At 35.4% G+C, this 25,197-nt stretch overlaps 1 protein-coding gene and 1 non-coding gene across 3 annotated transcripts in view; both read right to left on the bottom strand.

Moving 5' to 3' along the window:
• LOC131813534 (phospholipid-transporting ATPase IB-like) overlaps positions 1 to 25,197 on the bottom strand; it is a 249,604-nt gene that overhangs the window by 46,569 nt on the left and 177,838 nt on the right. For both annotated transcript variants that reach the window (XM_059143871.1, XM_059143873.1), the window contains 4 exons: positions 23,961 to 24,071; positions 21,442 to 21,516; positions 15,390 to 15,512; positions 10,474 to 10,552 (listed from right to left, as the gene is read on the bottom strand). In XM_059143871.1, coding sequence (XP_058999854.1) covers positions 10,474 to 10,552; positions 15,390 to 15,512; positions 21,442 to 21,516; positions 23,961 to 24,071 — 388 coding nt within the window. The remainder of the gene's footprint in view (positions 1 to 10,473; positions 10,553 to 15,389; positions 15,513 to 21,441; positions 21,517 to 23,960; positions 24,072 to 25,197) is intronic.
• On the bottom strand, positions 22,425 to 22,559 carry LOC131814262 (U4 spliceosomal RNA). The gene has a single exon (XR_009347234.1). It is a non-coding gene; the product is annotated as a U4 spliceosomal RNA (small nuclear RNA).

The following is a 25,197-nucleotide window of genomic DNA, read 5'->3' as shown; positions in this document are numbered from 1 at the left end:
TCCTTGAATATTTTGCCTATTTTACTTTTTTTCCTGCTCTTATTCTTATACTCCCATATGCCTATATTGGTGTGTTTAAAGACTATCATCTCTGAGTCTGTTCATTATTATTTTCATCATTCTACTTTCTCTCTGGTCTTCAAATTGCTTACTTTCTATTAATGTAAGATCAGGTTTCATAAACCTACCATTGAGCCACTCTAATGAATTGTTCTTTTTTTTTAATTAGAAGTTTTCATTTTGTTATTATAATTTATATCTCTAAATCAACAATTTGTTTGATGTGCCTTCATACCTTCATACCTTTAAGCATTTCTTTTGGTTCTTTGAACATGTTTATATCAGCTAATTTGAACTCTGTTAAATCTGACATGTAGGCCTTCTCATAGGCAATTTCTATTACCTACTTACTTCTTGGTGTACAGGTCATGCAGTCCTGTCTCTTTGTGTGTCTTATACTTTTTGGTTGTTGAAAACTGGAAATTTTACATAACACATTGTAGCTACTCTGAATACTAATCCTCCTTCCTTCCAAAGCTTATATTTGTTTTGATGTTTGTTTGTTTTGTGATTTGGCTGGCTATTTTAGTGAAGTCCATTAAACCTTGGTTTTGTACCTTGGAAGGTGAAGCCCTGGGCAAGCAAAGCCACCTTGGTTTTATTTGGTCTGTCCTGACTGTGTATTTCCCTGATTTCTCCATTAAGATATCTGACTCATTTGGCATTACACCAGTTGTTAGGCTCCACTAATTACTCACGGGCTAGTCTATTAGTTTTGACAGTGTTCTGGGGCATAAATTGTACAGCAGTCTGATCCAATTAAATTCAGAATTGGATAATTTTGAGACAAGTCTTTGAGGTTTGTTCTTACCTTGAAGAGCTATTTTTGTTTTTGTGCTTGGTTCATTCTGGTAAACTAGTAGGCCTATGATTATCTTATTGGTCTCAATTAGGAAGAGTTATTATTTTTGAGAACATCCCTAGACTTGAATTCTCTCTCCCTCTGTTTCAAATAGTCACGTCCTTTGGGAAGAGTTTTAGAGCTCTCTCTTTGTATGTACTACCTGTCACAATAGGCAAAACTTATTGCCACTACACTCGGTGACAGTGAGGTTGTAGTCACTGGTCTTCTTGGCTTGCCTTCCCAGTAATCTCTTAGAGATTCTCTGCCTTACAAGCAAGCTGTTGTGAGAGTGATCAGGAACTCACTATTCTTAGCGTGTCATGCTTGTGGCAGAGACTGTCCTATGGATATAAGTTGATTGGAAAAGAGGAGCTCTAATCTCTTAGCCACACTCATCAATTTTGCCTCTTTAACTTAGAGTTGAAGGGGGGGATGAGAAATGCTAGTAGGCTGCCCCTCCTGTGAGATATGGTAACCCTGATTGAAAATTGAGAAGACTATTAGTCCTACACTCTTAACCACCTCTGTCTACAGTGGGGCTTCCATCAAGCTAGGCTGTGAATAAGAGAGTGAAGGAGTAGGTCATGGCTACAATGCCACAGACTTTTAGCATTCTTACTGAGTTGCAATAGATTTGCTTAAGTAAATGTTTCTTCATTTGTGTTTTAAGACAATATACAGAAAATTTGCAGAGTTGTGCTTTTATAGTTTTGACCAGTTTGGCTTATTTGGGTGGAGAGCAAATCCAAAGAGCCCCTCACACTTCCATCCCAAAAGGAACTTCTTTTTCTTTTTTTTTTTTCAATAATTTTTTTTTTTTTACATTTTATTTATTTGAAAGATCATAAGTAGGCAGAGAGACAGGCAGAGAGAGACAGGGAAGCAGGCTCCCTGCTGAGCAGAGAGCCCAAACTGGGGCTGGATCCTAGGATCCTGGGATCATTACCTGAGCCAAAGGCAGAGGCTTCAACTCACTGAGCCACCCAGGCGCCCCCAAAAGGAACTTCTTGTAAACTGGTGATTTTGCTATATTTATCATTTGAAAGTTTTGCCCATTTTCATTACAAGAAAGGACTTTAGCTATATTAGTGGAAGATCAGTTCTTTTAAATACCAACAAACACAAACACATGCAACTCAAACTCAATGTTTAAAAGAAATATGTCCACAGTAATATGCAATATGTCCACTGGCAATATGCCTAGTAATACCCAATGGAAATTAAATCTGATTAAAGAAAAATAATTACATTTTATACTTTAATTTGTAGATGTGAAGCCATTGTACACCCATAGTATATACTTCATAAGGGCATCTCCTATGTTTAATTGTATTAGATCCAAGTCAGTCTGTAGAAAAACTTCCCAAATAATTTTTTTGTTGTTGTTTAATTTTACATCAGGATCACTGCTTCAATATTATTACTAGATATGGGTCTATTCAGGTTGTCAATTTCTTCCTGGTTCAATTTTGGGAGTTTATAGTTTTCCAGGAATGCATCCATTTCATCTAGGTTGCTTAGCTTATTGGCATATAACTGTTGATAATAACTTCTGATGATTTTTTCTAGTTCCTTGGTGTGAGTTGTGATCTCTCCCTTTTCATTCATAATTTTATTAATTTGAGCTTTCTCTCTTTTCTTTTGGATTAGCATGGCCAATGGTTTATCGATCTTATTGGTTCTTTCAAAAAACCAGCTTCTTGTTTCATTGATATGTTCTACTTTATCTCTAGATTCTAACTCATTGATCTCTGCTCTAATCTTGATTATTTCCTTTCTTGTGTGTGGAGTTGGCTTAATTTGTTGTTGATTCTCCAGTTCTTTAAGGTGTAGGGACAGCTGGTGTATTCTGGATTTTTCAATTTTTTTGAGGGAGGCTTGGATGGCTATGTATTTCCCCCTTAGGACTGCCTTTGCCGTAACCCATAGATTTTGGACCGAAGTGTCTTTATTCTCATTGGTTTCCACGAATTGTTTCAGTTCTTCTTTGATCTCCTGGTTCATCCAAGCATTCTTTTTTTTTTTTCACATTTGTTAATTTTTTATTTTTTATAAACATATATTTTTATCCCCAGGGGTACAGGTCTGTGAATCACCAGGTTTACACACTTCACAACACTCACCAAAGCACATACCCTCCCCAATGTCCATAATCCGACCCCCTTCTCCCAAAACCCCTCCCCCCAGCAACCCTCAGTTTGTTTTGTGAGATTAAGAGTCACTTATGGTTTGTCTCCCTCCCAATCCCATCTTGTTTCATTTATTCTTCTCCTACCCACTTAAGCCCCCATGTTGCATCACCACTTCCTCATATCAGGGAGATCATATGATAGTTGTCTTTCTCTGCTTGACTTATTTTGCTAAGCATGATACGCTCTAGTTCCATCCATGTTGTCGCAAATGGCAAGATTTCATTTCTTTTGATGGCTGCATAGATTTCCATTGTGTATATATACCACATCTTCTTGATCCATTCATCTGCTGATGGACATCTAGGTTCTTTCCATAGTTTGACTATTGTGGACATTGCTGCTATAAACATTCGGGTGCACGTGCCCCTTTGGATCACTACGTTTGTATCTTTAGGGTAAATACCCAATAGTGCAATTGCTGGGTCATAGGGCAGTTCTATTTTCAACATTTTGAGGAACCTCCATGCTGTTTTCCAGAGTGGCTGCACCAGCTTGCATTCCCACCAACAGTGTAGGAGGGTTCCCCTTTCTCCGCATCCTCGCCAGCATCTGTCATTTCCTGACTTGTTGATTTTACCCATTCTGACTGGTGTGAGGTGATATCTCATTGTGGTTTTGATTTGTATTTCCCTGATACCGAATGATATGGAGCACTTTTTCATGTGTCTGTTGGCCATCTGGATGTCTTCTTTGCAGAAATATCTGTTCATGTCCTCTGCCCATTTCTTGATTGGATTATTTGTTCTTTGGGTGTTGAGTTTGAAAAGTTCTTTATAGATTCTGGACACTAGTCCTTTATCTGATATGTCGTTTGCAAATATCTTCTCCCATTCTGTCAGTTGTCTTTTGATTTTGTTAACTGTTTCCTTTGCTGTGCAAAAGCTTTTGATCTTGAAGAAATCCCAATAGTTCATTTTTGCCCTTGCTTCCCTTGCCTTTGGCAATGTTCCTAAGAAGATGTTGCTGCGGCTGAGGTCGAAGAGGTTGCTGCCTGTGTTCTCCTCAAGGATTTTGATGGATTCCTTTCGCACATTGAGGTCCTTCATCCATTTTGAGTCTATTTTTCTGTGTGGTGTAAGGAAATGGTCCACTTTCATTTTTCTGCATGAAGCTGTCCAATTTTCCCACCACCATTTATTGAAGAGGCTGTCTTTTTTCCATTGGACATTCTTTCCTGCTTTGTCAAAGATTAGTTGACCATAGAGTTGAGGGTCTATTTCTGGGCTCTCTATTCTGTTCCATTGATCTATGTGTCTGTTTTTGTGCCAGTACCATGCTGTCCTGATGATGACAGCTTTGTAATAGAGCTTGAAGTCTGGAATTGTGATGCCACCAACACTGGCTTTCTTTTTCAATATTCCTTTGGCTATTCGAGGTCTTTTCTGGTTCCATATAAATTTTAGCATTATTTGTTCCATTTCTTCAAAAAAGATGGATGGTACTTTGATAGAAATTGCATTAAATGTGTAGATTGCTTTAGGTAGCATAGACATTTTCACAATATTTGTTCTTCCAATCCAGGAGCATGGAACATTTTTCCATTTCTTTGTGTCTTCCTCAATTTCTTTCATGAGTACTTTATAGTTTTCTGAGTATAGATTCTGTGTCTCTTTGGTTAGGTTTATTCCTAGGTATCTTATGGTTTTGGATGCAATTGTAAATGGGATTGACTCCTTAATTTCTCTTTCTTCTGTCTTGCTGTTGGTGTAGAGAAATGCAACTGATTTCTGTGCATTGATTTTATATCCTGACACTTTACTGAATTCCTGTATAAGTTCTAGCAGTTTTGGAGTGGAGTCTTTTGGGTTTTCCACATATAGTATCATATCATCTGCGAAGAGTGATAATTTGACTTCTTCTTTGGCGATTTGAATGCCTTTAATTTCCTTTTGTTGTCTGATTGCTGAGGCTAGGACCTCTAGTACTATGTTGAATAGCAGTGGTGATAATGGATATCCCTGCCGTGTTCCTGACCTTAGCGGAAAAGCTTTCAGTTTTTCTCCATTGAGAATGATATTTGCGGTGGGTTTTTCATAGATGGCTTTGATGATATTGAGGTATGTGCCCTCTATCCCTACACTTTGAAGAGTTTTGATCAGGAAGGGATGCTGTACTTTGTCAAATGCTTTTTCAGCATCTATTGAGAGTATCCTATGGTTCTTGTTCTTTCTTTTATTGATGTGTTGTATCACATTGACTGATTTGCGGATGTTGAACCAACCTTGCAGCCCTGAAATAAATCCCACTTGGTCGTGGTGAATAATCTTTTTAATGTACTGTTGAATCCTATTGGCTAGTATTTTGTTGAGTATTTTCGCATCTGTGTTCATTAAGGATATTGGTCTATAGCTCTCTTTTTTGGTGGGATCCTTGTCTGGTTTTGGGATCAAGGTGATGCTGGCCTCATAAAATGAGTTTGGAAGTTTTCCTTCCATTTCTATTTTTTGGAACAGTTTCAAGAGAATAGGAATTAGTTCTTCTTTAAATGTTTGGTAGAATTCCCCCGGGAAGCCGTCTGGTCCTGGGCTTTTGTTTGTTTGGAGATTTTTAATGACTGTTTCAATCTCCTTACTGGTTATGGGTCTGTTCAGTCTTTCTATTTCTTCCTGGTTCAGTTGTGGTAGTTAATGTCTCTAGGAATGCATCCATTTCTTCCAGATTGTCAAATTTGTTGGCGTAGGTTTGCTCATAGTATGTTCTTATAATTGTTTGTATTTCTTTGGTGTTAGTTGTGATCTCCCTTCTTTCATTCATGATTTTATTTATTTGGGTCCTTTCTCTTTTCTTTTGGATAAGTCTGGCCAGGGGTTTATCAATCTTATTAATTCTTTCAAAGAACCAGCTCCTAGTTTCGTTGATTTGTTCTATTGTTTGTTTGTTTCTATTTCATTGATTTCTGCTCTGATCTTTATGACCTCTCTTTTCCTGCTGGGTTTACGATTTCTTTCTTGTGCTTTCTCCAGCTCCTTTAGGTGTAGGGTTAGGTTGTGTACCTGAGACCTTTTCTTGTTTCTTGAGAAAGGCTTGTACCGCTATATATTTTCCTCTCAGGACTGCCTTTGCTGTGTCCCACAGATTTTGAACCGTTGTATTTTCATTATCATTTGTTTCCATGATTATTTTCAATTCTTCTTTAATTTCCCGGTTGACCCATTCATTCTTTAGAAGGATGCTGTTTAGTCTCCATGCATTTGGGTTCTTTCCAAACTTCCTTTTGTGGTTGAGTTCTAGCTTTAGAGCATTGTGGTCTGAAAATATGCAGGGAATGATCCCAATCTTTTGATACCGGTTGAGTCCTGATATAGGACCGAGGATGTGATCTATTCTGGAGAATGTTCCATGTGCACTAGAGAAGAATGTGTATTCTGTTGCTTTGGGATGAAATGTTCTGAATATATCTGTGATGTCCATCTGGTCCAGTGTGTCGTTTAAGGCCTTTATTTCCTTGCTGATCTTTTGCTTGGATGATCTGTCCATTTCAGTGAGGGGAGTGTTAAAGTCCCCTACTATTATTGTATTATTGTTGATGTGTTTCTTTGATTTTGTTATTAATTGGTTTATATAGTTGGCTGCTCCCACGTTGGGGGCATAGATATTTAAAATTGTTAAATCTTCTTGTTGGACAGACCCTTTGAGTATGATATAGTGTCCTTACTCATCTCTTATTATAGTTTTTGGCTTAAAATCTAATTGATCTGATATAAGGATTGCCACTCCTGCTTTCTTCTGATGTCCATTAGCATGGTAAATTCTTTTCCACCCCCTCACTTTAAATCTGGAGGTGTCTTCGGGCTTAAAATGAGTTTCTTGTAGACAACATATAGATGAGTTTTGTTTTTTTATCCATTCTGATACCCTGTGTCTTTTGACAGGGGCCTTTAGCCCATTAACATTCAGGGTAACTATTGAGAGATATGAATTTAGTGCCATTGTATTGCCTGTAAGGGGACTGTTACTGTATATGGTCTCTGTTCCTTTCTGATCTACCACTTGTAGGCTCTCTCTTTGCTTAGAGGACCCCTTTCAATATTTCCTGTAGAGTTGGTTTGGTATTTGCAAATTCTTTCAGTTTTTGTTCGTCCTAGAAGCTTTTAATCTCTCCTTCTATTTTCAATGATAGCCTCGCTGGATATAGTATTCTTGGCTGCATGTTTTTCTCGTTTAGTGCTCTGACAATATCATGCCAGCTCTTTCTGGCCTGCCAGGTCTCTATGGATAAGTCTGCTGCCAATCTAATATTTTTACCATTGTATGTTTCAGACTTCTTTTCCCGGGCTGCTTTCAGGATTTTCTCTTTGTCACTGAGACTTGTAAATTACTATTAGGTGACGGGGTGTGGGCCTATTCTTATTGATTTTGAGGGGCATTCTCTGAACCTCCTGAATTTTGATGCTCGTTCCCTTTGCCATATTGAGGAAATTCTCCCCAATAATTCTCTCCAGTATACCTTCTGCTCCCCTCTCTCTCTGTTGTTTTTCTGGAATCCCAATTATTCTAATGTTGTTTCGTCTTATGGTGTCACTTATCTCTCGAATTCTCCCCTCATGGTCCAGTAGCTGTTTGTCCCTCTTTTGCTCAGCTTCTTTATTCTCTGTCATTTGGTCTTCTATATCACTAATTCTTTCTTCTGCCTCATTTATCCTAGCAGTGAGAGCCTCCATTTTGATTGCACCTCATTAATAGCTTTTTTAATTTCAACTTGGTTAGATTTTAGTTCTTTTATTTCTCCAGAAAGGGCTTTTATATCTCTCGAGAGGGTTTCTCTAATATCTTCCATGCCTTTTTCGATCCCGGCTAGAACCTTGAGAATTGTCATTCTGAACTCTAGATCTGACATATTACCAATGTCTGTATTGATTACGTCCCTAGCCTTTGGTACTGCCTCTTGTTCTTTTTTTTTGTGTTGAATTTTTCCGTCTTGTCATTTTGTCCAGATAAGAGTATATGAAGGGGCAAGTAAAATACTAAAAGGGTGGCAACAACCCCTGGAAAATATGCTTTACCAAATTAGAAGAGATCCAAAATCGTGAGGGGGGAGAAAGGGGATAAAAAGAGGTTCAAAAAGGAAGAAAGAAAAAAAGAAAGACCAAAGAAGAAAAAAAGAAAAGAACTAAAATAAGAAAACACCTAAGAAAAATGTAAAAAAGAAAAAATATATATATTAGATAAACTAGTAAAAAATCGTTAAAAAAGAAAAAGGTAACAGTTAAAAAAAAATTTTACCCGAAAGCGAGAAAAAAAAAAAAAATGAAAAAAAAAATTAAATTAACTGCAAGACTAAAAAAAATCACAGGGAAAAAGCCATGAGTTCTGTGCTTGGCTTTCTCCTCCTCTGGAATTCCGCTGCTCTCCTTGGTATTTAAACTGCACCCTTTGGTAGGTGAACTTGGTCTCGGCTGGATTTCTTGTTGATCTTCTGGGGGAGGGGCCTGTTGTAGTGATTCTCAAGTGTCTTTGCCCCAGGCGGAATTACACTGCCCTTACCCAGGGCCGGGGTGAGTAATCCGCTCGGGTTTGCTTTCAGGAGCTTTTGTTCCCTGAGCGCTTTCCGTAGAGTTCCGGAGGACGGGAATACAAATGGCGGCCTCCTGGTCTCCGGCCCGGAGGAGCCAAGAGCCCAGGGCCGCACTCCTCAGTGCGCCCTCAGAGAACAGCGCCCAGTTACTCCCGTCTGCCTGACCTCCAGCCGCGCTCCGAGCTCACTGAGCCTGCGACCGGTTCAAGGTCACCCCAAGCTGCGAGCTTACTGTGGGCTCTGTCTCTGTAGCCGGCTTTCCCGTTCCAATACCCGCAAGCTCTGCGACACTCAGACTCAGACTCAGGATCAGACACAGATCCTTCTGTGACCCTGTGGGGCCTGAGGCCACGCTGACCCCGCGTGGGCTTCACCCCGGTTTAGCCTCTGGAGCGATGTCCCTCAGCGGAACAGACTTTTAAAAGTCCTGATTTTGTGCGCGGTTGCTCCGCCGCTTGCCGGGAGCCGGCCCTTCCCCCCGGGGTTTATCTTCTCGTCGCTTTGGATTCACTTCTCCGCCGGTCCTACCTTTCAGAAAGTGGTTGTTTTTCTGTTTCCAGAATTGCTGTTCTTCTCTTCGATCTGCCGATGGATTTTCAGGTGTTTGCAATCTTTAGATAAGCTATCTAGCTGATCTCTGGCTAGCTGAAGTAGTCTCAGCCTGCTACTTCTCCGCCATCTTGACTCCTCCCTCTGATCCAAGCATTCTTAAGCAAGGTGGTCTTTAACTTCCAAGTATTTGAGTTCCTGCCAAACTTTTACTTGTGATTGAGCTCCAGTTTCAAAGCATTGTGGTCTGAAAATATGAAGGGAATAATCTCAGTCTTTTGGTATCGGTTGAGCCCTGATTTGTGACCCAGTACATGGTCTATTCTTGAGAAGGTTCCATGTGCACTTGAGAAGAATGAGTATTCTGTTGTGTTAGGGTGGAATGTTCTGTATATATCTATGAGGTCCATCTGGTCCAATGTGTCATTCAATGCTCTTGTTTCCTTATTGATTTTCTGCTTGGATGATCCGTCTATTGCTGAGAGAGGCATGTTAAGATCTCCTACTATTAATGTATTCATATCAATATGACTCTATCTTGATTAACAGTTTTCTTATGTAATTGACTGCTCCCATATTGGGGGCATAAATATTTACAATTGTTAGATCTTTTGGTGGATAGAAAAGAGACTTGGTCCAATAATAAAGTATACTGAACTTGTATTATAGTCTAAATTGAAACGTCAAGTTTGGGAAGTGAAACAAGAAACAGACATAAATTTCAAACTTATGCAAGGTGTTGAGCTTTCTATCAGACGTGCTGACTCAATTACTTACTACAAATTAACAATAAAAGCACCAATTTTCAATTTATATATGTCAAAGACCAGGAAAATGTGGTCTAAAGATCAATTGTTAAATGTCAATTCATTTATTATTATTATTTATTTATTATTTATATAATTCATAATTTATTATGTAATATTTATTTATTATTATTTATATATTTATATATTATATATTTATATATAACAATAAAAGCACTAATATTCAATTTATTTATGTCAAAGACCAGGAAAATGTGTTCTAAAGATCAATTGTTAAATGTCAATTTATTATTTATTATTATTTATATAATAAATTATAATTTATTATTATATGTAATAATATGTAACATATTATTTATTATTGTTAAATGTCAATGTAATTATAATATTACATATCGGTAAATATTTTTAAATCCCATTTTTTTTTTGCCTTAAGTTCTTTCTGTGGAGACATACATATAAACACACATACACACAACACAGAATATTGGCCCCAGTGAGAAAAACATACTCTTTGTTGAATATATGAAACAATGAAGCTATTACCATGCTCCAGCATTTTCATGGGCATCCAGAAGAGAATGAAGGAATGGATCAAAGCATTTAAGCATTGAAACCAAAACACCTAAAAGAAAGCAAGGCAAGAAAGTTATGCTAGTACACTGGTCTAAACCTAAAAACATGAGATATTATAAAATTGCTTATAGTTTAAAACAGTTATAAAGCCAAAATATTTTCTTGAAGATGGAAAAATTCCATTTCTTTTACTTCTAAAAGAAATGACTGGGAATGTATGAGATATTATTTGAAAAGAAAAGTTAAATGTAAATGTATGGAACTCAAATATAGGATATTTGTTTTAAAAAACTATAAAGTCCTGGGGTGCCTGGGTGGCTCAGTGGGTTAAAGCCTCTGCCTTCAGCTCAGGTCATGATCCCAGCATCCTGGGATGGAGCCCCACGTCAGGCTCTCTTCTCAGAAGGAAGCCTGCTTCCTCCTCTCTCTCTGCTTGCCTCTCTGCCTACTTGTGATCTCAGTCTGTCAAATAAATAAATAAAATCTTTTTTAAAAAATTAAAAAAATAAAAAATTATAAAGTCCTAAATTATCTAATGAAAAAGAACCAGAAGTAATTTTTAAAAGAAATAAAAATATTTTTAATACTTAGGCTATAGTATTTTAAATAATTTCATACCTTATTTCATATGATACACTCTGAACCTTTACATCTCCACCTAGACTCTGGTCAAAATAAATTTTAAGGTACCACATACAATTTTATTAGAAGAAATCTTAATAATATAAGATCTTTAGAGTCAGACAAGAGTACACCTTGGGGTTAGATGGTTGAACTTCTTTTGGTTAAAAATATATCAGTTATTTTCATGCTTGCTAGGAAGACTCACCAATTAAAGACTAAAGAAGAAAAAAATGTGGAAAAACATATTTTGTCCTGTGACCTAAATTTCCTGGAGCAAAGCTGTTTTTAGGAAAGAATGTAAGAAACTGGTTTAAAAGCACAGTTAATGCTAAATTGGAAAACCTCAAGACTCATGGAACATTGGGTAAAATACATTGAAGTTTTTGTCTCAGTACTGGAGAAAAATTATCCTTGTACTTAGCACAACTCCTGTCCTTCCTAATAAATATTAAGATGCAGATCCACAAGGATTAAATTTTTTCCAGAACAAAACTCAAGAATAGTCATGGTAATATCAAATAAAAGGTTTCTGTACACAGCAAAGGAAGCTAACAACTAAACAAAAAAAAAAAAAAAAAAAAAAGGAGAAAATATTTGCAAATGATACATCCAATAAGGGGCAAATATCCAAAATACATGTAAAAACTTCTACAATTCAACACCAAAAAAACAAATAATCTGATTAAAAATGAAAAGACATTTTTCTAAAGACAGATGGCCAACTTACACATTAAAAGATGCTCAATATCACTCATCATCATGTTAATGCAAATCAAGATAGCAATATAACTTTCTATCTATCAGAATGGCTAAAATCAAAAACACAAAAAACAAGTGTTTAAGAGGATGTGAAGAAAAAGGAACTCTTGTGCACTGTTGGTTGCAATGCAAAGTGATTCAGCCACTGTAGAAAACAGTATGGAGGTTTCTCAAAAAATTAAACATAGAAATACCATATAATTTAGTAATTCTACTACTGGGTATTTACAAAACAAAAACACTAATTGAAACATATATATGCACTCCTATGTTTACTGGTAATTAAGAAAATGCTCTTCAAAGGAGCCAGATGAAAAAAAGACACAGTAAAGTCATAAAGATGAAGATAACAGTAATTCCACATTAAAACAATGCAAGAAGGGACCTCTGGGTGGCTCAGTGGGTTAAAGCCTCTGCCTTCGGCTAAGGTCATGATCCCAGGGCCTGTGATCAAGCCCCACATCAGGCTCTCTGCTTGGCAGGGAGCCTCCTTTCTCTTGGCCTGCCTTTCCACCTACTTGTGATCTCTGTATGTCAAACAAATAAATTTTTTAAAAAATTAAAAAAAAAAAAAACAATTCAAGAAGACAATAGAAATTACCGAAAGAAATAAACTATCAACCTAAAATTTTATGCCAAGCAAAAATAAGTTTTAAAAGTAAAGGAAAATGAAGATTTTTTTTGAGATATATATAAAAGCTGAAAGAGTTCATCATCAGCAGATTTACACTACAAGAAATTTTAAAAGAAGTCCTTCAGGCAGAAAGAAAATTACAATAAATAATAATGTGAATCTACACGAAGGACAGAAGATCACTGGAAATAATAAATATATGGGTAAAGATTTAAGTGTTTCTCTTGCTGGGATGCCTGGGTAGCTCAATTGGTTAAGCATCTGCCTTTGGCTCAGGTCATGATCCCAGGTTTCGGACCAAGTCCCTCATCGGGGAGCCTGATTCTTTCTCTGCCTGCTGTTCCCCTTGCTTGCTCAGTCTCCCTGACAAATAAATAATAAAAATCTTTTGGGGGGAAAAAAACCCCAAGTTGTTTCTTTTGCTATTTAAATCACTTTTAAAAACAATTGTTCAAACACAAATATGAATATGGTACGGGGTTTTTAATATATGTAAAAGTAACATGTATGACAATAGACCAAAGGTCAGAAGGAAAGAAATGAGAGTATAGTATTAAGTCTTTAATACTGTGTGTGAATTAGTATATCACCTGAAGACTATATTAGCCTAAGGATGTATGGTATAAAGCCTAAAGCAAATTCTTAAAAAAAGAAAGAAAGAAAGAATTAAAACTAAAAAGCCAACAAGGAAATGAAATGGAACTCACAAAAATTAATACAAAAGAACTCAGAACAACAGGAAACAAGGAAAGAAATTATAATTGGGAAAAATGGAAAATATTTAGAAAGATGGTAAGTTTACACCAAAACATATCAATAAACACATTAAATATAAATGCTTTAAACACTCAATATAAAGGCAGATATTATTAGATTGGATAACAAAGCAAGACTACAAACCGCCTATAAGAAACATACTTTAAATATGAAGACACGAGTTATAAGGCTGTTATAAGGTTATAAGGTTATATAAGTATAAGGATGGAAAGATAGAAACATTAAAAAAAGCTGAAGTGGTCATGCTAGACATGCTAGACAGTAGATTTCAGATCAAAGAAGAAAACAGACAATTTCTTAATGAAAATGGGATCAATCAAGACAATATAATAATCCTAAACATTGATATACCTCTTAAGAGTACCTCAAAATACATGATGCAAAACTGACAGAATTTCAAAGGGATAGAGATGAATCTATACTTTCAGTTGGAGATTTTAGTTCCTCTCCATAATTGATAGGATAATGAACAGAAAATAAGAATGTAGAAGTTTGAATATGAACTTGACCTAATTTAATCATTCTGTTCAAGTTGAAATATTTATAAGATAGACTATATTTTGAGCCATGAAGCAATACATTTAAAAACCCATGTTTTTTCCAGGTGTCTATATTTTTTTACTGAAGTACAATTAACATACGGTGTTATATTAGTTTCAGGTGTACAATATAATGATGCAATAATTCTAAACATTACTCAGTGCTCATCATGATCAGTGTACTCCTAATTCTCTTTATTTCACCCATCCTCCTACCTAACTCTCATCTGGTAACCACCAGTTTGTTCTCTGTATATAAGAGTCTACTTCTCTTATATACTCTGTATATAAGAGTCTATTTCTCTTATATACTCTGTATATAAGAGTCTACTTCTTTGCTATTTTTGCATTGTTCACTTATTGTTTCTTAAATTCCACATATGAGTGAAATCATATGTTATTTGTCTTTTTCTAACTTATTTCACTTAGCATTATATCCTCTAGGTCCATCCATGTTTTTGCAAATGACAAGATTTCATTCTTTTTCTGGCTGAGTAATATTCCAGTGTGTGTGTGTGTGTGTGTGTGTGTGTGTGTGTAGATATATAGATCTATCACATCTTTATCCATTCATCTATTGATGAACACTTGGGGTGCTTCCATATTTTGGCTATTGCAGACAATGTTGCAATAAATACAAGTGCATAGGTATTAATATGCAAAATATATAAAGAACTTACACAAATCAACACCAAAAAAAAAAAACCCCACAAAAAAATAATGTGACTTAAAATGGGCAGATGGCCTGAATAGACATTTTTTTAAAGAAGATATAACAGATGATTAACTGACACATCAAAAGATGCTCAACATCACTATCATCATGGAAATATAAATGAAAACCACAATGAGATATCAATTTATACCTGTCAAAATGGTTAAAATAAAAAAAATATGAAAAATAGCAAATTTGGGGAGAATGTAGAGGAAAAGGAACCCTTGTGTACTATTGGTAGAAATGTAAATTGCTGTACCCACTGTTGAAAACAGTATGGAAGTTCCTCAAAAAGTTAAAAATATAATTATCATATGCTCTAGTATGGCACTACTGGGTACTTACCCAAAGAAAACAAAAACACTAATTTGAGAAGATACTTGCAGATGTCTGTATTTTTTAAATCTTCACTAATAATGATTGAGATGCAATTAGGTTTACTCTTATGGCCTGTAAAACTTCTTTAATTCCCCTGTTAAATCTCAACTCATGATCCCAGGAAGAAATCATACCAAAGGAATCATTTGTATTATCTAAAAAGACAAAAGTATTTGCCAGGACAGACCCACTGCACACAGCATGCCTCCTGAAGCTGCTCAGCACACAATCTGTGGGACCATATGAGGTGCCTTGTTTCTTTTTCTTAAGGTTTGTCTTCCCACATACTGTTATTTAAACCTCAATTCCCTGGTTAAACTAAACTACAAGGTAAATGATTGCACAGGGCTGCATCCCTTGCTTTGTAAATTATTTTTTTAAGCATCAGAAAAGGAAAAGACCAAAGGTAATGTTGGTGTTAAGTTGAGATTGAAAGGCCTGCAATAAATCTTCTGTTTACCTTTGTGTTGAAAGTATTCCCTGCCTGAGAAATCTTGTAGAGCTGTGGATATGCAAGCAGGCTCTTCTGACTGCAACACTGTTCAAAGATCCCCAGAGAAAAAGGTGGTAATGAAGTGAAAAGCTACATAGAAAACAAGGATTTGTTAAAAAGAACTTTTAGTCTGTAACTGAGTTAATACTGTAGCAATGTCAATTTCCTGACTTTCATAATGTATTACAACCATTAAGCTATCATTATGGGGGAAACTGGTTGAAGGAGATACAGAACTGCTTTTGTATCTTCTGGTAAGTCTTAAGCTATTTAAAAATAAAAATTATTTGCGAAGAAGATATTAATGAATTATATGGATTCCAACACATTTAACAAATCATGACTTTTTCTGATTGATTTTAAACTGTAAATGTTGCTTTATAAGCATTAAAATGAATTAACTTATTCTTGTTTAATGAGTATAAAAATAAATTGAATATCTAGATACTTAAATAAAGGCATAATATTGACAAATATATCTACCACTAATGACATTTGTATCCCTCATAAGAACCAGTTGCTTTATAAGCTAGTTCACTTTCCAGATCTTGGCACATAATATTGTGAATGTTAGGTTTAAAAAATACACGAAAATTCTTTATCTTGATAATTATTATCAGAACCAAAGGGATGTTTCCTATTCATCTACTCTTCAAATACTTTATTAACAATCATTATGCTAGCAACCATATTAAATTAAAAATACATGATCCTTTAAAAAGTTCTGGACCTTGTCAAGGAGGGAACCTTATAGTAGTAGGTATAATAATAAGAGAAAAAAAATGGTGAGGTAAGAAGTTAAAAAAGGAGAAGAGAGGAAAATAGCAGGAAGATAGAACTGACATATTTCTGCTCCATTTTGTTTCTGTTTAACCAGGGATTCTTCACAAAAAGCAACAAGATGGTACAAGCTTCAGTGAGCAAGCATTTTTCACATCTCTGAGCTTCTTGTGTCTGCTGTTGTCTTATTGGCTAACCCAGTCACAGGGCCAAACCCAGAGTCAGTGTGAGTGGGTACACCAAAAGGATACAGAAGGGCATGAACAAATTGGGGGACCTTTATTATAACAATCTAACACAACATATGACCTTACGTAGATTTTCTAGAATTTTTTCTAGAATTTTATACAGAATGTTAGCAGCAACTAAAGCAAGCATTATTGTCAATCCTTTTTTTTTTTTTTTTTTTTTTTTTGGTCTTATTACACTGGATAGGACCTACGTATGGATGGTGTTGAATAGAAGTGGTAAGAACATACATTCTTCTCTTGTTCTTCATCTTAGGGGAACACACTTTGCCATTAGGTATGATGTTAGCTGTAGGTTTTTCACGGAAGCACTTTCTTAGTGTTCATCAGAAGCCAACGGCTGGTGCTGGTATAGACTGGGGTCCCAGGGCTCATGGAGGTGATAGGTTGGCTAGGGTACCCAGACCCTATCCATTAAGGAGAGATTAAGTCTCTGAATGTTAGAGTTAATTTACTTAACTTGTCATTTAATTATATCAGTATCTGCTTTATTTTTAATTACTTTCTAATGAGCTATGTTATTCTTACCTATTAGGATTCTAATGTGTTATTAATAAGTTAACACTATAGTTAAGAGATATTCATATTCATCACTAGTCATTTCTGAAGGCTTTTATTCTGTTGTTAATATAGCCCCTTTGGCTTTTTAAAAAATTATTGTTTACATCATAAACATTTTCTCATCCTTTTTCTTTTTACCTGTGTCTTTATATTCGAAGTAGGCTTTTTAAAAATTTTACTTCTTTATTTGACAAAGAGACTCACAGTGAGAAAGGGAACACAAGCAAAAGGAGTGGGAGAGGGAGAAGCAGGCTTTCCACTGACAGGGAGCCTAATGCGGGGTTCGATCCCAGGACCCTGGGATCATGACCTGAGCCAAAGGCAGACACTTAACAACTGAGTCACCCAGGTGTCCCCAAAATAGGTTTTGATTTTGTTAATCCAATCTGACAATATCTGCCTTTTAATTAGAATATTTAGACCACTTGCATTTCAGTGTAATTATAAATATGGTCGGATTTAAATCACTTTTTGTTGTTGTTGTTGTTGAATTTAGTCTTCCTCTTTACCTTATTTACTGACTTCTTTTGAAGTAATTGAACAATAAGATTTTATCATCATTATTGGTTCATTAGCCATAATTTTTGGTGGTTTCAGTTGTTAAGGTTTACAGTATACATACACAATCTATCACAAAATTCAAATAACAGTACACTCCCAAATTCCTCCTATTCTTTGTGCTATAGTTATATATTTTTATTCTAAATTAATGAATACATTATTAATTTTGCTTTAAACAGTTATCTGTCATCATAACTGAAAATGAGGGGAAAAGGGTAAGTCTTCTATTAATGCCCACATAATTAACATTTTTGTTTTTCTTTCTTTCTTTGAATAGACCCAAATTTCATCCTAGTATACTTTTTCTTTTGTTTGAAGAGCTTCCCTCAACATTATTATAGGTCTGGTGATAAATCTTCTATTTATTTGGTTTATTTTCAGAAGACATTTTTGTTGCATATAGAATTTTAGGTTAGTGGATTTCTTTTTTCTTTCAGATCTTTAAAGATATTCCATTGGAGTGCCTGGGTGGCTCAGTGGGTTAAGCCGCTGCCTTCGGCTCAGGTCATGATCTCAGGGTCCTGGGATCGAGGCCCGCATCGGGCTCTCTGCTCAGCGGGGAGCCTGCTTCCTCCTCTCTCTCTGCCTGCCTCTCTGCCTGCTTGTGATCTCTCTCTGTCAAATAAAGAAAATCTTAAAAAAAAAAATATTCCATTGTTTTCTGCCATGCATGGTTTTCTATATGCATTTATTTTCTATATGTAATATTTATCTGGTTGATTTAAAGATTATTCTCTTTGTCACTGATTTTCAACAATTTGGTTATGGAGAACATTTGTGTTTTTCTGATTTTTCTCTCTGTGCTTCTGTAATTGCTATGTCTTCAAATTTATTGATCCCATTTCTGAAGTTTCTAATTTGCTCTTAATCCTATCCAGCAAAATGTCCATTTTCTATTTGTATTTTTTATCATAAGGTTCTATTTGGTTCATTTCTATTACTTCTGTTTTTCTCCTCATTATGTTCATTTCTTCCTTTATATTCTGGCACATGCTTTAAAATACCTGTTTTAAGTTCTTATCTATTAATTCTAACAACTTTATAATTTTTGTATCTGTTCTCATTGCCTTATTTTTCACATTATGGATCTTATTCTCCTATTTCTTTGCATGACCATTATCTTTTATTGGATGCACTACTTCAAATTTTGTGTTGAGTACTTAAATTTTTTTTCAATTCCTTATTTTTAGTTTATTTGTATATATTGTTTTCCATGGCTTTGGAGCCCCCTAAGTCTCTCTATTTTTTTCTTTTTTAAGATTTATTTATTTTTAATTTTTTGGAATTTTTTTATGTTCAGTTAGCCAACATAGAGTACATCATTCATTTTTGATGTGGGGCTCAATGATTCATTAGTTGTATATAACACACAGTGCTCATCACCACACATGCCCTCCTTAATATCCGTCACTAAGTTACCCCGTTCCCCCATCCCTTTCCCCTCTGTAACCCTCAGTCTGTTTCTTGGACTCCAGCGTCTTTCGTGGTTTGTCTCCCCTCTGATTTCTTCCCATTCGGTTTGCCCTCTCTTCCCCTATGATCCTCTATACTGTTTCTTATATTTCACCTATGAGTGAAGCCATATGATAATTGTCTTTCTCTGCTTGACTTATTTCACTTAGCATAATCGCCTCCAGCTCTATCCATGTCCATGAAAATAGTGGGTATTCATCCTTTCTGATGGCTGAATAATATTCCATTGTATATACAAACCACATCTTCTTTATCCATTCATCGGTTGAAGGACGTCTCGTCTCTTTAAATATTGTTTGCCTGTGTTCCAATTTGTAGGTAAGTAACTTGTAATTAGTTTGATTTTTTTTAAGGTTGCTTTTAAGTTGTATTATTATGGGCCTAGAATAGTGTTTATTATAGGTCTAATTTATCTTTATTTTTAAAAATGTAACTTAAGTTTTCCCAATATCATGTGTAACAAGTTATTCCTAACCCTGATTTAGCTCTAAGAATTCATCCTACTGCTTTCTGGTAGTTCTTTCCCTAGCTTTGGGTAGATTTTTCTCATTGATACACAAACCACAACCAAAGACTCAAGAGGGCTCTCTACAGATCTTCAGAGTCATTCTTTCTGTCTCTCTCAGTATAGTTCCCTTTTTGACATTCTAGCTACCTGGGCTCACTGAGCTCCAACCTTTGTGTCTTCAATCATTACGACACCTGGGTTTTTTTGGGGGGGGGGGTCCATCTTCCTGCACCATGGCTTGGAAATAGTCCTTCTCTCAAGGATAACAGCCATGAGAAGCCTGTTGTTTAATGCTTGAAAATAATTGTTTTATATATTTTGTTGACACTTAGGTTATTTCTCGTAAGAAGGTAATTCCTTATAGCAGTTTAGTCATGTATGGCCAGAGGCAGAAATTATATATGACCTCCAGAAACAGTATGACAACCTATTTAAATTTAGTTATTAAATAAGCAATCTGGGGCACCTGGGTGGCTCAGTGGGTTAAGCCGCTGCCTTCGGCTCAGGTCATGATCTCAGGGTCCTGGGATCGAGGCCCGCATCGGGCTCTCTGCTCAGCAGGGAGCCCGCTTCCCTCTCTCTCTCTCTGCCTGCCTCTCTGCCTACTTGTGATCTCTGTCTGTCAAATAAATAAATAAAATCTTTAAATAAGCAATCTGGCTCTCTTATTGCCTGTAGCTATCTTTTTCCCATCCATAAAATATATATGTAATGAGATATTTAATAAGTCAATGGATATTAATAAGTCATATATTATCCTAAAATGTCCATAATTTTGTTTCCCACTATAGCCCTCATTTACTGCTTATTAAAAAAAAAATTCCATTGACCAATCTCTGTGGCCTATGCCTTCATAGTGAATTTTCTCACACAAAGACTCTGCCATCCCAGTCTGTATTGAAACTTTTAAAAAAATGAGTATTGTCATCTGCGACCAAAAGCCTGGTAGAGACAAATACGTGTATGAGTTAAGTCCACTGATGTAGTGCTCTAGCCAAATATGTCTAGAATTGACATGTACACAACTATTCATAGCACTAGACATTTCTGTATTATTGGACACTCAATGACTTTTGTCTATGCTGTTTCAGAATTTAAGCCCCTAGAAGACAGAATTTTAGGGATTAAGGCACAGAGTGTCAGATCGTAATATGCTATGATAATGCATACATACAGCAGCAAAGAAAGGTCCTGATATACTCCTTGGGAATCTAATTTTTATGCCAGGTATCCCTCACCTCTAAAGTGGAATAATAAACAAGAAATATAAAACAAAAATTCAAAGGTGAATAAAAAGACCATTTAACCATACTGTTTATTTCTAGTTTTTAAATTTTAAATGAGTTAAGTAATGGTATGGGATTGTTAGTTTCAGAAAATTGTTTATTATTATAGGACTTCATATCAAAATTCATCATTTCCTACAAACACAGGGTGAAATATTTACCAAAGGACAAATTTTCTACTAGGAGGTTTAAAAGGCCATGGAATTATACTATAAACACACACCCACATATAAAGATACAAATAAATATTAATTAAATGTAATATATATATATATATATATATATATATATATATATATAGGTAGAGGTAGAGTTCAGTAATAACTACTTGGCTTAAAAGCCTAAACACATTGTACAGGCATATAGTAAGGAGGTTGTGGCTGTATTATCAAAATGCATTGCACAGAAATTTAATATAGTTGCTACAGAATGATCTCTTATGATTGAAACCATGTGTGCCAAGTATGGGATTCTGCAAGATGTGTTGCAGCAACAAAGCTCTAAAGATGAGTTTGTGCTGCCTGCTATGTGCAGATGATTGACTTAGATACACTTCCCAGACATAAACAGCATGCTCTCAGATAGAGATGGGGAATGCTTACCACATTGTACAAGCTTATGCACCAATGTTCAAATATAATCTGCCCAGAAAATCCATTAACAAAGGCAAACCAAAGCTGAAAGAGAAAAATGTTCAAGAAGTTTTATATCAATATTGACCTAAATGTTTCCATTCATTGTAGTACTTAAGATACTTTATCATTCTTTTTTTGTCATTAAATGGGATTTTACCAAAATATAAGTAAAATCAAGCTTGAGTGAGCCTAACAGAAAGCCAGTCCATTTATTTTAGAATTTTTATTTTATTCTTTGTTACTGTTCTTTCTGTATCAAGAAATAATTTTAATGAAATATTTAGATCTCATTGTCCAATAATGCATTGCTTCAGTAAAGCATGATATTGAGTTATACAGGTTCAGAATGATTTTGTCTATTGCTTCAGCAAATTGTAGCATCTGCAGCTACTAACAATTGTAACTGGCCCAGCCAAAGAAAGAACTCCTAATTCAAAAAGATCTATGCCCCTCTATATTTATTGCAGGATTATTCACAACAGAAAAAAGGTGGAAGCAACCCAAGTGTTCATCATTAGATGAATGTGATATACATATCCAATGAGATGTTGCTCAACCATAAAAAAGTATGAGATCCCATCATTTGCAACAACATTGATGGATTTAGAGGATATCCCTCTTTCACACGAGTTTGTAAGTGTTACTTTCTCTGTAACTTTTTGGAAGAGTTTGAGGAAGACTGGTGTTAATTCTTCTTTGAATGACTGGTATAATTTTCCAAGGAGGTGTTCGATTACTGACCTCATCTCCTTACTATAGTGTGTTCATATTTTCTATTTCTTCATTATTTGCCCAGCTGATTTTTGACAAAGGTGGAAAATCAATTTAATGGAAGGATAGTCTTTTCATCAAATAGTACTGAAATAATTGGATCTCTATGGGCAAAACAACTAGACAATCTAAACCCTCCACTAGACACAAAAATCAACTGAAAATGAAACATGACATTAAGTGTAAAACACTTTTAGAAAACTATAGAGAAGAAAATCTTTGGAATCTAGAGCTAGGCAAAAAGTTTTTTCAATTAGCAATAATAGCGCCTTGGATAAACCTCATTGGCTACGATACTGCCACTGCCCAAAGCTAGGCAAAAAGTTTTTTGACATAGAACCCAAAGCATAATCTATAAAAGGAAAATATATAAACTGGACCATATCAAAATTAAAAACTTTTGTACTCTGAAAGACTCTTTTTAAGATGACAAAACAACATGATACGGCCTAAAAGAAAATATTTGCAAACTACTTATCTGCCAGAGGACTAATATCTAAAATATGTGAACTCTCAAAACTTAAGAGCAAAAAAGCAGTTCAATTAGAAACTGGACAAAAATATGAAGACATGTTTCACTGAAGAAGATATGAAAATAGCAAGTAAGTACATGAGAAGATGTTCAACATCATTAGCCCCTATGGATATGCAATTTAAAACCACAGTGACATATCACTACCCATCTATCAGTATGGCTAAAAAAACCCAAAAATAGTTATAAAATCAAGTGCTGGTAAAGATCCAGAGAAATAAGTTAACAGATGCTTTGCTGGCGGGAACTAAAAATGGTAAAGTCAGTTTGGAAAATAGTTGATAGTTTCTTTTAAAACTAAACCTGCATTTACCATATGATCCAGAAATTGTACTCTGGACATTTTTCCTGAATAAGTGGAAACTTGTGTTTGTACAAAACCCGCACACAAATGCTCTTCAATAGGCAGATGATAAATGTTATGGTAAGAGAACAAATGATAAAGGGAACAACTTGTATCAGTCTAAAGGGAATTATACTGACTGAAAAAACCCAGTCTCAAAAGGTTATATACTACATGACTACATCTTTATAACATTCTTGAAAGAACAAAATTATAAGGATACAAAACAGATTAGTCACTGTCAGGGGTTAGGGATGGATGTGAATATAAAGGGGTAGCATGAAGGGGACCCTTGTGGTGTGGGAACTGGTTTATATCATTGGGGGAGGGTTGGGGAGGGAAATAGTCCTCTGCCTTGATTTCTTTGGTGTTCGCATCAATCTACAAGTGGATAAAAGTATACAGAATTACATATACAAGTATGTGTAAAGCTGGTGAAATATGAATAAGCTCTGTTGATTATATCCCAATATTTGATATTTGATACTGTCCAGGAGTTATTCAAGGTGTTCTTTGGGGAAAATTGGGTGAATGTTTCACAGGACCTTCTAAATATATTTTTATATCCTATGACTCTATAATTATTTCACAACAAAATATTTAAAAATATGTTTCCATAGCTAAAATAAACATTTATATGGGTATTTTAAAAGTCAGGATGATAGTTAGGAGATTCAAATTTACTGAATAACTCTAAGTGAAAACCTAACACAGAATTATGCAATGGTAATTTAAGTGATACAAATATGGGGGAAAAAAACCTAAAACCCTAAAGTACCAAGCTTGGTGTGAAAGAAAGACATAACTTTTCCGTGAAAGAAAGTGTATCTCTTTTCTTACCTCAATAACGTATAACACTACATTTTTGTAGAAACAATACAATATACACTTTGTCACTCGAAAATGATTCCAAGCTCCATGAACCAGCAGAAGCTTCTCCAAGTAGCTAAACTAAAAGAAGGAAACAACAGTCGGTGCAAGTTCAAATGAATCTATCATTTAGTGACAAAACCCACAAAATGTCATTTTCTCAGCATTTCACACCTCAGAGCTCCTGCTCTAGAAAATACAACACAGAAGGAAGCAGAATGAAACCAATTTCGCAGACAACCTGACATGGCAGTTCTCTGTAAAGAAATTTTTTTCAAGCTTTATAAACTTAACCTACTTTATCACTAAAAAAAAATTTTAACACCATATTTTTTAAATTTATTTTTTATTTTCAGCATAACATTATTCATTATTTTTGCACCACACCCAGTGCTCCATGCAATCCATGCCCTCTATAATACCCACCATCTGGTACCCCGACCTCCCACCCCCCCGCCCCTTCAAAACCCTCAGATTGTTTTTCAGAAAGGACAAACACCATATTTTTTTAAATTTTTTCAATTTATTTATTTTCAGAAAAACAGTATTCATTATTTTTTCACCACACCCAGTGCTCAAATGCAATCTGTGCCCTCTATAATATCCACCACCTGATACCCTGACCTCCCACTCCCTCGCCACTTCAAACCCCTCAGATTGTTTTTCAGAGTCCATAGTCTCTTATGATTCACCTCCCCTTCCAATTTACCCCAACTCCCTTCTCCTCTCTAACACCCCTTGTGCTCTATGGTATTTGTTATGCTCCACAAATAAGTGAAACCATATAATTGACTCTCTCTGCTTGACTTATTTCACTCAGCATAATCTCTTCCAGTCCCGTCCATGTTGCTACAAAAGTTGGGTATTCATCCTTTCTGATGGAGGCAAAAATTAACAAAACAGGAAAAGAACACCATATTTTTTGCCCAGTGAATGTTACTTTGATTTTCACTTGGAGTGTGCAAAGCTTTTAATCTGATATACATCAGAGCTTTAATCATAGTAAGGGAACAGAATTATTTAATGAAAGGAACATCTTATTAGAAACAAGAACTTGGGTTAAATCACTCTTTTTTTTTTTTAAATGTGTGTGATCAGGTGTAAGTAACAAAGTCTTAAAGGAATCAGTTCCCCATGGCATATAATAAATAAAAAGTTAAAATTAAAAATGAAGATTATATGAAGGCTATGCAGTGTTGGTGAGCCT

The sequence above is a fragment of the Mustela lutreola genome, chromosome 13 (genome assembly GCF_030435805.1).
Source record: "Mustela lutreola isolate mMusLut2 chromosome 13, mMusLut2.pri, whole genome shotgun sequence".
Taxonomy (NCBI): Eukaryota; Metazoa; Chordata; class Mammalia; order Carnivora; family Mustelidae; genus Mustela; species Mustela lutreola.
This window is presented reverse-complemented; position numbering and strand designations above follow the sequence as displayed.